Below are 12,986 nucleotides of genomic sequence, written 5' to 3' on the forward strand. Positions count from 1 at the left end.
CATCACACAAATAATAACTTTTTAAAGTATATTAAAATAGGAAAGTGTTATTGTAAATTGTAATTATATTTCACAATATTACTGTTTTTACTGCGTTTTTGATTAAATAAATGCAGCATTGGTGAGCAAAAGAAACATCTTTCAAAGTAATTAAAAAAAAAAAAACTTTAATGGAAGTGTATATATTATAAAGAAGTTATGTCCCCAAATTATGTGTCAACGCTGTTACTATCATACATTACCCATTTTAAAGTCAACCCTGTAACCAAATATTAATCTACCTGCTAATTTAACTTACTCTTTTATGAACATGTCTGATACTATATTTTATCACAAAAGAAACAAAAACAAACCTGTAAAAACCATCTTATCAAATGGTAAAAGCAGCTATTAGACTTAAAAACAGACTAAATCTTGCCGCCTCCACCTCAGAATAGAGCTTACAGACTCACGCCTGCCTTTCCCCTGGGCACCCTAGATTCTGTTTATCTGTGTTATCTAGTGGCCATGTTGCACTTGCATGTCTGGAGGAGGTCACATGCGATATAAATGAGCTCAGAGAGAGATGTCCCACCCTTCTGTGACCCCCGGCCTGCTCAGAGAGACCAGGAGAACTTCTCTCGTCTTTTTAGCATAAATTATTCAACTGCCGGCTTTAGAGGTGGAGAACACAGAGGAGCGGTACCGTAGGAGTCAGCACACTGGAAAATCAATTATGTGCTAAATTTGATTAAAGGCAAGCTCAAGTCAAGAGATATGATGCCCTTTGACTGCGTGTGTGCGCGTCCTCATATTAAATGCGATGTGACACTAATAGTGGATATAAAATACACAAATGCAGTTTGTACATATTGTACTGACCTCACACAAAGGTTTCTAATGCCTATGGAATGAGTTCAGATTTACAGTGATCTAAAAGACATACACATAAATACACACTAAATGTGCGGTCACATTACTGAATCCTTGTGGACAAAAAGGTCAATTTTCTATTGTCAATAGTGTAGTAATGTATGAAGCGCAGTCACTTTCAAAAGTTTCTATCTAAAGTCACTTTCAAATGAAGCAGCTTTCTATTGGTCAACGCAGCGAATCCACATGACCAACTTGAACCCGCTGTGAAATCTGGGTGGGGAAATCTTACGCCCTCATGTGAGATTCTCGATCATGTGGATTCCTATTGAAATGACTGGATGTCACCTGTGAAAACTCGCTGAGCAATGGTGAATGTGACCACTACAATTTATCTGACACAAAAATGTTTAATTCCATGTCAACATTTCTGATATTTTTTCATTTCATCCTCAATATATACCTTTATGTTTACAAATGAAAAGAAAACGACAAGTAATTGAGAGAGAAAGAGAGAAGGTAGATAATAAAAGCCCTCCGAGGGATACAGACACTACAATCACATGATATCAATGATCATTGCCACTTTCATCCATTCATGCCTGACTATCATCTGTGTGTGATTCTGTGAGAAACTAGTCCAATTTGATTATTAACTCTTAGATACATAAAGCACACTACACCGGTCAGATCTTTAAAAGCTGTTTTTAACCATTCAGTGCGTGAAGGATAAGAGAGTCAAGTTTAAGTCAAGAACACGCAAGTCCACATGTTCCCGATTCCATGACAAGACCAAGACCATTAAAAACATATTTTCACGATCATGGTCTTGACTTGGACTCGACCCTCTTCTGGTCTCGGTCTTGACTCAGACTTGAATGAGCTGGCCTTGACTACAATAATGTATCACTCTGCAGTCTCCTCCTCTCATAACAAAATAATTTCAAATCAATATTTCATGTCCTTTTATTTATTTATTTGCTTTGCTGGTGAGTTTCAAATTGGGACAATGACTTTAGAATGATTATTTATGAGTTTGTAAATGCTCAAATACACAGACATGGTTAATGTTGCTAAGCAAGCTTCTGTCTGGACACATACAGAATAGTCTGTGTGACTTCTGCCACACAAAAGATCCACACTGGCTAGTCCCAAATGTTTTTCCACTCTTATTTCTTCTTTCCAGCCAAGACGTCTGTAGAGAGCCGTTAGAGATGGCACAGACGGAGCTAAAAGGTCGAAGAACAGCAAGTGCAATGTGAGAGAGCAAGAGAGAGTAAAAAACAGAGGGAAAGAGTGTGTTAGAGAAATTGAGAGAGGAGGATGGAAGGAGGGAGAGAGGGAAGAAAATAAGAGGATGATGGGAAAAGGGAAGAGCATGGAGAGTCAGAGCGAAAATGTCGAGCGCTGAACTGTGAAGAAAGATCGGCCAGCTGTAGAAACCACTTCATAAAGAGGGAGGGAAACAAAGAAAAAAGCGAAAAACAGCATGAAGGAGAAAAGAGCTGGCACATGGCCTATAATGTTTCAAAAGCATGCCGATGATAAAAATGATGTGGCTTGTGAAAAATCATTTGAATTTTTCTTCATTTGAAAGGAATGAAGATGTGAATATGAGAAAGCAGTAATGTGCTGTTAAGATATTCTACTCATCACCTTCTTCCAACAGACAGACGAGAGCAATCCCTCGTTCTCCTTGATTAGAACTCCATTTCTGATCATTTCAAGGAGAAAAATGAGAGAGAAGAAATAAAATGAGAGAGAGAGAAAAGAAGAGATGCAAATAGCATTCACTTATACAGTAGCATATACCGAATTTTCTGGATAAAAAGTCACACCTGAATGTAAGTCAGACTGGGAAAAAATATAGATAAGTTGCATTGGTGTATAAGTCACATTTCATTATTAGCTGCATTCAGGAATAAATGTTAAACATATATAAGTAAATTATAGTGCCATTCATTATAAACAACATTTATTATAAGCAACAATGCTAAATGAATCTAAAGTGAAACTCAATTACCGGAGTGTAGGAAATGCGATAAACAAATAGTTCAGGTGCCTTAGTCCATCTAACAAGAACAAACTGTTTTAAAGTTGAATGTGAGGAGAGATAAAACTGAAACCCACGAGATAACACATTTCTCAAAGCACAAACTAATTTGCCAGTGTTGACCAGCATTTACCAAATTTGAAAAACATTAAAGGGTTAGTTCACCCAAAATGAAAATTAGCCCATAAATTACTCACCCTCAAGTCATCCTCGGTGTATATGACTTTCTTCTTTCAGACGAATCCAGTCGGAGTTATATTAAAAATTGTCTTTGATTTTTCAAGCTGTTTCATGGCACTCAGCGGGTGTATGGGCTAATTTTCATTTTTGGGTGAACTAACCCTTTAAAAAGAAAATTAATGACTTCTGTTATTTTGCAAAAAAAAAAAAAAAAATCTATATCATCTAAAAAAATATCAGTATATCTGATCTACAGCATTTTTCTACTTAACCACATTTACCACTTGCAATGTCAAGTCAGCAATGCTAGAACACTTTGATAAATTAATAAATTGCCGCTCACAATAATCTATTATGAGATTATTTCAAAAACTGCAACTTATTTTACTTAGGCTTCTTATTAAGGTCATCATTATCCAAAAATAATAAAAGTAGATATTATTAATTCATTTGTTTTCATTTATGTTCAAACCTACCTTTTTCCATGCAACTAAATTATATGATATATATCCTTCCTTACAAATTATCAATATATATATATATATATAGATATACAAGAAGGAAGGGAAGGGAAGCAATAAGGTATGGATGGGTTGATGTATGGCTGGCCAGCCAGGAGTTGTTGGCATGGCAGTAAGTATGTGTCAGAAACGGAGAATGAGAAAGACAGCGGATCTGTGCAATTGCTCTCCTCTGGATAGACAAGCACAGAAAATGAACAGAATGAGGAGATGGCATACAGATGGCATCAGATCGTTTTACTCTACAGGTGTGTGCACACACAGTCGTGTATCTCAACCCTCTTTTATGGTAATTTTTCAAATATTTGGTGTTGTATTACTAAAACATTCTTGATGAGCAGTGCTTATTGATCCACTACTGCTGGCAACCCAGGAAGTGCATTATACACAGGATTTTATTTTATTTTAGAATATTTTTTTTATCTAACACAATTTTATTGAAAGAAAATGAAGAACAATTGAATAATAATAATAATTCTATATTTAAGTAATAATAATAATAATATTAATATGATGATGATTATTAGATTATCTATCTATCTATCTATCTATCTACAGGTGCATCTCAATAAATTGACAATTTAATGGGATCTAATGCTGTTTGGACCCCAAAATATCTTCTTTTGTGTTTTGCAGAGAAAAGAAGGTTAAACAGGTTTGGAACAACATCATTATTGGGGACATACATTACTAGGAAAGAAAAGAGAGTGAGTAAATTTACCTCTGTCTTCCAAAATGCCAAAAATGAACTTGCCAAGCTGAACAAACAATATTTGATTGAGGCTGAATATATTGCTCACAACAATCAGTGGTCCGAAACGTCAATTGCTGCTAACAAATGAAAATAAAACGGCTTGATTTTTGTTATGGGGAAATGTCCTTTAAAGACCCCAGCGGTGAGGTTAATGAAGCGACTTTGATCACACTGGAAGTCAGAAACATAAGCACACACAGCCATAAATATTTCAGACCATAATCTTATAAAATCCCAGATAAAGGTAAACCATTGATCCAGAATAAAATGCCCCATACTCTCTCGGGGTGTCTATGGTGTGTGTCTGCACGTGTGTGTGTGTGTGTAGGTCTGGTTGCATGTTTGTTAGTGGCACTGTATCTGTGCAAGATGAACTGATTAAAAGCATAATTGTGCACACAGACACAAACATGTTTGTTTTTTTATATCATAGTATTTATAGTGAGCTAATGATATTTACGATCCTCTAACCCTACCTTCTTTTCATTAAGACATTATTTAGTTGTTTATTAAGCTATTTTGTTGTGGGGACTGTTCGTAAGTGATTCTGTTTTTTCTATCCATGTGTGGACATTTTGTTCTCACAAATAAAACGGCACATTAACAGCCTATTTACAAATCCACATAATGTTCACTAATATCTGCTAATATGCACACATGGAATACGGAAAGAGCTCGTTAAAAATGTATGTTTTTGACTCGGTCTCTTTTTGTTTAGTTTTTTGTCTTTTGTGCTGGTTGCAGTGCAGCTTTAATTGGAATGACGGAGGGTGTTATCCGTCTAATAAATGATGTATGCTTGGCTTTTCGTTTATCATTTAAATCATAAAGCTGGTTTGGATCAGGACAGAGTAGGACGAGGAGCGGGTCCAAAACACCGCTGGGTCTCTGTAGTACCCGTTTCAAAGCAGCCCTTCTGAAAACACCAAGCGATTTTATTATTACAGACGACAGCGGTGAAGGAGGGGGTGGATGAGAAATATATAACCACCAACTATTACCCACATATTGGAGCGCAGCAACAATCTAATTAGATGTAAATCAGAGAAGGTAAAACCGAAGGGAGGTAGAAAAGAGATTCACAATCACAGAGACTCATTGACAAGTCTGGTCCACATTGCAGTGTATTTTGGCCAAGAACTGCCTACTTAGACAGGAAGAGACCGTATGACTGCAATGTAAAGGGATCAACAGTTGATTTTGAGTTCACCTGCAGTTTAGGGAGAGTTTAATCTTAAATAGATTCAGAGGCTGTGCTGCAAATAATCTTTCACTTGGACAGACAGCTTTGTAAATTTTCTGTCGTGCGCTATTTATATCCATCAGATACGTAATGCTTGATGTTTTAATGTGACATTAATCTAACAAGAACATATGTGGCAAAAGGTTTTGCTTCTTTTGCTTGTTGCTGCTTCTTTGCCTTATTTTATTCCTCTCTCTAAACTAATAATGATCAATACAGCATTTCTTAAATCTAGGATAATGATATTTATACATACACTAATACAAATTATTAACATCAGTTACTGTATTATGAACAAACATGAATTAAAAATGAACAACTGTTATATTATGAATTAACATTAACCTTTTTTTAATTGTAATTTACCATATTATAAAAACTCCCCAGAATTTTTTCCCCCAGAATTCTTTAATGAATAGAAAGTTCAAAAGAACCTCATTTATTTGAAATAGAAGTCCTTTGTAAGATTATAAATGATTTAACTGTCACTTTTAACCAATTGTATGCATTCTTGCAGAATAAAAATATACATTTTTTTATCTGGTAAATGACAGAAAAATGTTTGGCAACCTCTGAATAGATAAATAACACGAGACTCCACAATAATAGATGTGAAAAGAAGAAAAAATAGGATGATGATAGGAAGCAAGAGGCTACCTTTATACCTGTGCTGAGTTGACAGAATTTCTCTGAATCAATAATGACAAAAACATCGTTTTTTTTAAAGTCAGAAATTGTTCTAACGTAAAGGTAATGGACTGAGAACTAAAGATACATAAAGGTGCAAGTGTTGAAGTGCCAACAATTTCCCAGCAAAATAGCTTCTGGGAGATTTTGCTGAATGCTGGCATGCATGGAGATGGAAAAAAAAAGAAAAGAATGACCCTTTTAAAAATGGCCTATACCAAAGTCATTCAGCCGAACTGTCGACTACTGTCCCTTTCTTTTATGTCCTCTTTCTTCACATTACAGACCCATTCATTCACATTTCCTGAACTGTGATTTCTTAGAAAGACCAGGTCTATACACACAATGGATCGAGCAAACTCCTGCAGAGAAGAAAATGAAGGAGTGATTGTCTTAATGGTGGACTCCTTACATCGCTAGGATCAAATCTTCACAGTCTGACAGATTCTGATCGGTGTTCTATTCCACATGCATTTTGCTTTGACCGGTCTAATTGAGGCTTTTTTGTCAGTGAAACAGCGTCACCTGTACAAATGTTTTACAAGATAATTTCAATAGCAAGACTGACAAGGCCGTCACATAAACAAATAGATACACATGCAGCGCATAACTAGCAAAATTAATAACAGGCCACTTCAAATTGAAGAAAAAAATATATAATAAAGGAACACAATAACCTTCATAATCACTTCATAATTTTCCCTCTATTTTCGATTGTTGTTCTTAATTAAACAAAATAATCTCCCTAAATACAACCTCATCACAGAGAATAATAAAAGCCATGCTTATTCAACATGATTCATATTCCGGAGCAATAAGTCCATTATAAAACACAAGCTTATTATGAGCGGGAACAATGCACATCAGATCGCCCAATACAAACAGAGACGGGGTGAGCGGTACGTAATTGCTCCCAGTACAGAAAGCCAATTGAATGGCACTGATGAGTCTATTCAAATATAATCGCTGAGGAAAAAGGAAGCACAGGGGCTGAGGTGTGACCGAATACTCGTGGAGAGAAGACAGAGCTGAAGGAGTCAAAGATGAATGATACTTGATTACTTTTGTGAGGATGACGCATGTTGCCATTCGTTCCTGTGTAATGACATCACTGGTTGGAAGATCTCGCTTAATCACGTATGCAACACAAGCGGGAAAAGATGTTGTTTGGAATGAGTTTTTCAGTGATGTTAATGTGGTTGAACATCGGCAGAGGTTTGAAGATAGCCAGAGGAGTGCTGTATAAATGAATTTACCGCAAAACAACAATAAAAAAACTAAACAAAAAAAAAAAAATTCTAAGATTATGACAGCTGCAACTGCTCTTCTGAGAATGCAGCAAAATGTCAGGCTTTCAGTAAGCAACAGTTTAGAAGGGGAAATGAGGACACGGTGTGTGTACATGTGTGTGGAGGCTGGAGTATGGCAGAAGGGTTACTAAATAAATCAATGTCTTGAGCGTTCAGAGGGGAGTGCCCTTGTGAAGCAAACTCCCTCTACCACTGAAGTCAGATTGTGCTGATAGATTACAACATGATACACTTACTGGCTACCACAACAGAGAAGAACAAGACACACAAACCACAAATCACAACATTTTGTTTGATGAATTAATTGTCATACAAATACATGTGAGTAATGGTATAACATAAATTGTATAATAAAAAAATAATAATTTGTTCAGCTTAACAATATTTATATATAATAAATTTAAGGATTTGTAAACAAGTAATGCACAGAAATAGAACGATAATATTTTGAATACTTAAACATCTTCAAAATGTTTCTCTGGAGGGTCCGCTAGTATTAATAATATTTTACATAAGTAATATTTTAGATATTTAAATGTTTTTCTCTTATGTGTGTACTTTACTCATAATAATTTTTACATAATTGATATTTTATAAATATTTAATTTATAAATATAATTTATAATTTAATAAAAATATAATTTAATACTACTGAGAAAATTGCCTTTAAAGTTGTCCAAATGAAGTTCTTAGCAATGCATATTACTAATCAAAAATTAAGTTTTTATATATTTACAGTAGGAAATTTACAAAATATCTTAATGGAACATGACCTTTATTTAATATCCTAATGATTTTTGGCATAAAAGAAAAATCAATCATTTTGACCCATACAATGTATTTTTGGCTATTGCAACAAACATACCCCAGCGACTTAAGACTGGTTTTGTGGTCCAGGGTCACAAATGCTTAAAATATTTTTGGGGGTCCTCTTTAATCTTGTTCTTTCCATTCACACCAATGTTTTTTAGGGGCCGAGACAACCAGAATATTATATAGTGGTAATTTATTTACATTAAAATATTATGTACTAGTAATATATATCTGTCCCAAATTCTTCACTTCGGTGCATTAATTTCAGGAGATCCATACTATAACTATAATGCCTTTCTGTTCCTACCCCGGGATGCCCATCTTGAGGTAACTAGAGATTACACCAGCCCCAGTGTGGATCCAGCCTCATAGAAAGACTTCAGATGGCCCAACACCTTTGAAGAGATGATGCTGACCCCTGTGACTTGAATCGATATGCACAGCTGCCAAATTTTCTCTATATTGTAATCATTATGATCACACTTGTAATAATCACTTTAATGAGCTTCTGCCTGAATTTAATTTCATGTTAGCTAACTGTATGATTCTATTACCTTGAACATTTCTCATTTGTGAAATGAACATTACTTGGACACATTCACTTCTGATAACAGATCACTCTAAATTGTAATGTAGACACATGCATTTCCTGTAAAGCTGCTTTGAAACAATGTGTATTGTGAAAAGCGCTATACAAATACATTTGAATTTAATTGAATATAACAGTCAAAACTAAATAATATTAAAATTAAGTGAAACCTGAGAGTTATCGTTTACATCATATATTTGAGTTCATAATACACCACTGCACCATAAAAATGCAAATTTCTTGGCATTTGCAAAAAAGAAATGTATGGTATTTCCATAATAATATTATTACAAACAACCACAATTCATGATCAGGCATAACAATTTAGACCACCACAACTGAAGCCATATACAAGCGCGCGCACACACACACACACACACACCTATTCCTTTCTTTCTGGCTTTCCTCCATCTCTCTGCCAGGTTTGGAGATGAAAGCACATCACCCTTGCCCTGAGAGAAGGAGATTACCTTCATTTTAAGTGAGCTCTTCTCAGTTTCATGGCTTTATCTGATCTAGAGTCAGCGAGAATGTGAGCTCTAATTGATCCTTCTGAGACGCAGCTTATCCAGTCAGTTCCCTAGTCAGTTTTTGGGCTATGATTAATTTTTAGGTGAACCCTAACAGCATCACAGTGAGCTGTGGTGGTAGCGTAGCGGTTCAAGCTGTGCTCCATGATCAGGCTATGATAAGGGACCTTGTTAAAAACAAACTTCATTCACTCGTTCTGAATGGTAGGCTCCTTTGGAAGGATATGCAAGTGCACACAGTCACACGTTTTGACAGACTTTCCCACGTTACTCCTATCATTAGGTGTTTGGTGTTAGTAACGGTCAAACTTGGTCCTCTTTGCTTCACAGTGGATTAATTTACTGAATATTTACACCAACTGACATGTAAATGTGGGCTGTCATATGCCAATCTATCAATCCAACTGACTTCAGCAAATTTGCAGCAAGTTCAGAAAGACTGTTTTTACATCTTATTTTTAATAAATGTATTGGAATGAAGTTTTGAAACTTATTTCAAAAGATCAAGGAAATTATCACCCCTTCAAAAGGTAAAAAAAGACATAAATTAATTGTTTTTGGTTCGTTTGATAATGCTTGCAGTTAAAGCGTGTAGTACTCCAAACTCTTTTACCATATTTAATTCAGCAGATTTTCCTTATAATTACTACAAAAAAAGAAAAAAAGAAAGAAAAAGAAATTAAAAGTATACAGTTGTGTCAACACATGACCCGTTGAGACTCCACCATTGTGCAGCTGAGCAAGGCATTTAACTCTTGGCTTATACCAGGGAATTGTGGCAGAAATTAGTGTAGAGTAAGTTGCTTTAGATTAAAAGCGTGTAGAAAAATGCAGATTAATCAAATCCTGTTTCCAAGGTCTCTAGGAAGAGTCTACATGTTTGGTTTTAATGTGTAGCCACTCCGACAACAGCCATTGCTTATCTAGCCCTCTAGCAGATCTGAGAGGATAAACTAAGTGATGGCGCTGCGAGGGCTTGGCTTTTATCTGACCTGCAGTCAGTGAGAGATAGAGGTTACGGTCAGAGCTCTGATAGCATATATCTGATTCACAGTCACTTCTGGTGTCAACAGTCAGTTTAATAGTTTAACTGAATCCACATTACTAGTGACAGCAGTGGCTAGCTGACAAGAATACACCCATGACCGTTAGATTTGTCCAGCAATGGGTTGTGAATAATATCCCTTTTTTCATTACTGCTGTTAACACAAAGGACAGGAATACTTAAATTTTTTTAACCTGGAGGCCACTAGGGTTGTGACGGTGAGGAAATTTTCCCACCGGTTAATCGACGTGTGACAACCCCGCGGGGGCGGGGGCGTTCCCTCTTTTCCTTGCTTTCCTTCGCTTTTAAACAGCTTAAAAGCGCAGTGCGCATTTTACTTTCACTTTCAAATAGCGGCAATTCGGAGTAAAGGAATTGTTCGTTTTTAGTTTGTTTGAACTTTCCGTCTTTTCCTCGCTTTCCTTCGCTTTTAAACAGCTTAAAAGCGCAGTGCGCATTTTACTTTCACTTTCGAATTTGCGGCAATTCGGCATCAATTGCTTGAATGCAACAGCAAAATACAACGTCAAACTCACTTTAGCGTATATATAAAACATAGAACTTTTATTAACAAAACAAATAAAAATACACCATGCTATAGGGCAGGCTATGCCTAATATAAAATAACAAATAACTTACATAAAGTTTAAATAGCAAAACGAGTAAGAACGCTTGGGAGGCATGGCATACACCTTGATGTCAAATAACATAAATAAATGACACCAAGTTTAAATAAACTAAAAATCAGCAAACAATGTGGAACCAATTAAATAAGAAACAAAATCAGATAAACGGCAACAGTCAACAGGCTTTTCAAAATCCAAAATATTGCCAAACAGTCACTGCATTGAGCAGCCGCTTTCAGTTTTTAATTGTAGTGTCTGTTCTTTTACTGAACTGATGATTGATGAATCAACTGATGATTTTTATTACTATAAAAAATGAAAACGACGGTGGGGGTCGGTGACGCGGTGGGCAAGTGACGTAACCGGTGTTGCAGCTTAACATCGGTATCACCGTCAGCACAGTCTATCGCGGCAAGCCTAGAGGTCACTTTTAGAAAATGCTGAATGACCATGGGCCAATGAACAAAATGGCCTGGTAAAAGACTCTCCAATCTGTGACCTACTCAACTATGTTAACATCACTAAAACCTTTTATAATTTAATCTGATTAATCTATCAATTAAATGTAATTTTAAATAGTTTTAAACCTCATCTACTCTGCAAGTGAACAATGTGGCTACCGCTCTCATTATAAGTGCAGCAATGTTGTTATTGTTAACTTAAACTAAAACTAAATCTAAAAACTAAAATAGTTTTCATTAATTGAAATAAAGCTGAAAAAAAAAGTAATGAAAAACTTAAATTTAAATAAATTCTAAATGTGTTGGTAAATAACTGAAACATTTAATAAGTTGAAACGTTAAAGAACTATAAACGTTAAAGATATATATCAGTTACATGTCAGTTTTTCTTATGGAATACAATCTCTCAACTAATGCTGTAAACCAGTGGTTTCCCAACCCTGGTCTTGGAGGCACCCCAACACTGCTCATTTTGCATGTCTCCTTTCTCTGACACACCAATTTCAGGTCTTGGAGTCTACTAATGAGCTGATGACCTGAATCAGGTGTGTTTGATTAAGGAGACATGCAAAACGTGCAGTGTTGGGGTGCCTCCAGGACCAGGGTTGGGAACCACTGCTGTAAACTATACAGGGAACCCTGTTAGTTGGTACATTACTATAATACTAAAGATTAAAATTAACAGTCCAAATTCAATTACTATTTATTTTTAGATTTAGAAACGGAGTTGTATAAAAACATTTAAATTTCACATAAGGCAGTTTTTATATAAACTTTTAAATGATATAACTATTCGTTGTTGAAATATAAAGATTTAATTCCAGGCATGCTACTAATGCTTAGTGATGTTTTATTCACACATCAACAGAAAACAGCATAGACTAAAAGAGTGATGTTGGAACTAAAGAATAAGTATCGGTTCTTCAAAATGAAGATTAAAATTAATCAATTTTGTCAAACATTGTTCCTGTACCTTGACTGTTAAGTGTTGAATTAGAAACACCAAAGTCATGGATTAGGTTCCCAGAAAACACATAATCAATGGAAATGCATGAAGCAGCTTAACTGAATTCTCAAAAAGTCCACTTTGTGGTTACTGAGCACCAGATTCGGCCTGCAAAAGAAAACGCAGTCAGAATGAAACTTACATCAGTGATGTTTTTGATCTGATCCTGCGTCAGTTTGCGCAGATGCTCATCCTCGCTCTCTGTCATCAACTTCAGAGCGGGCAGCCTAATCCCAGCGTTCAACAGCAGAGAGGAAATGTACCCAACGCACTAAAATAAACACAAGTGAAGTGTGAATGTCACACTACAATCAAC

At 35.7% G+C, this 12,986-nt stretch overlaps 1 protein-coding gene across 2 annotated transcripts in view; it reads right to left on the reverse strand.

The window, feature by feature from the left end:
• nbas (NBAS subunit of NRZ tethering complex) overlaps positions 1-12,986 on the reverse strand; it is a 145,995-nt gene that overhangs the window by 1,262 nt on the left and 131,747 nt on the right. For both annotated transcript variants that reach the window (XM_016536040.1, XM_016536039.1), the window contains exon 51: positions 12,813-12,941. In XM_016536040.1, coding sequence (XP_016391526.1) covers positions 12,813-12,941 — 129 coding nt within the window. The remainder of the gene's footprint in view (positions 1-12,812; positions 12,942-12,986) is intronic.

This window comes from Sinocyclocheilus rhinocerous, unplaced genomic scaffold, assembly GCF_001515625.1.
Source record: "Sinocyclocheilus rhinocerous isolate Xijiao unplaced genomic scaffold, SAMN03320098_v1.1 scaffold605, whole genome shotgun sequence".
Taxonomy (NCBI): domain Eukaryota; kingdom Metazoa; phylum Chordata; class Actinopteri; order Cypriniformes; family Cyprinidae; genus Sinocyclocheilus; species Sinocyclocheilus rhinocerous.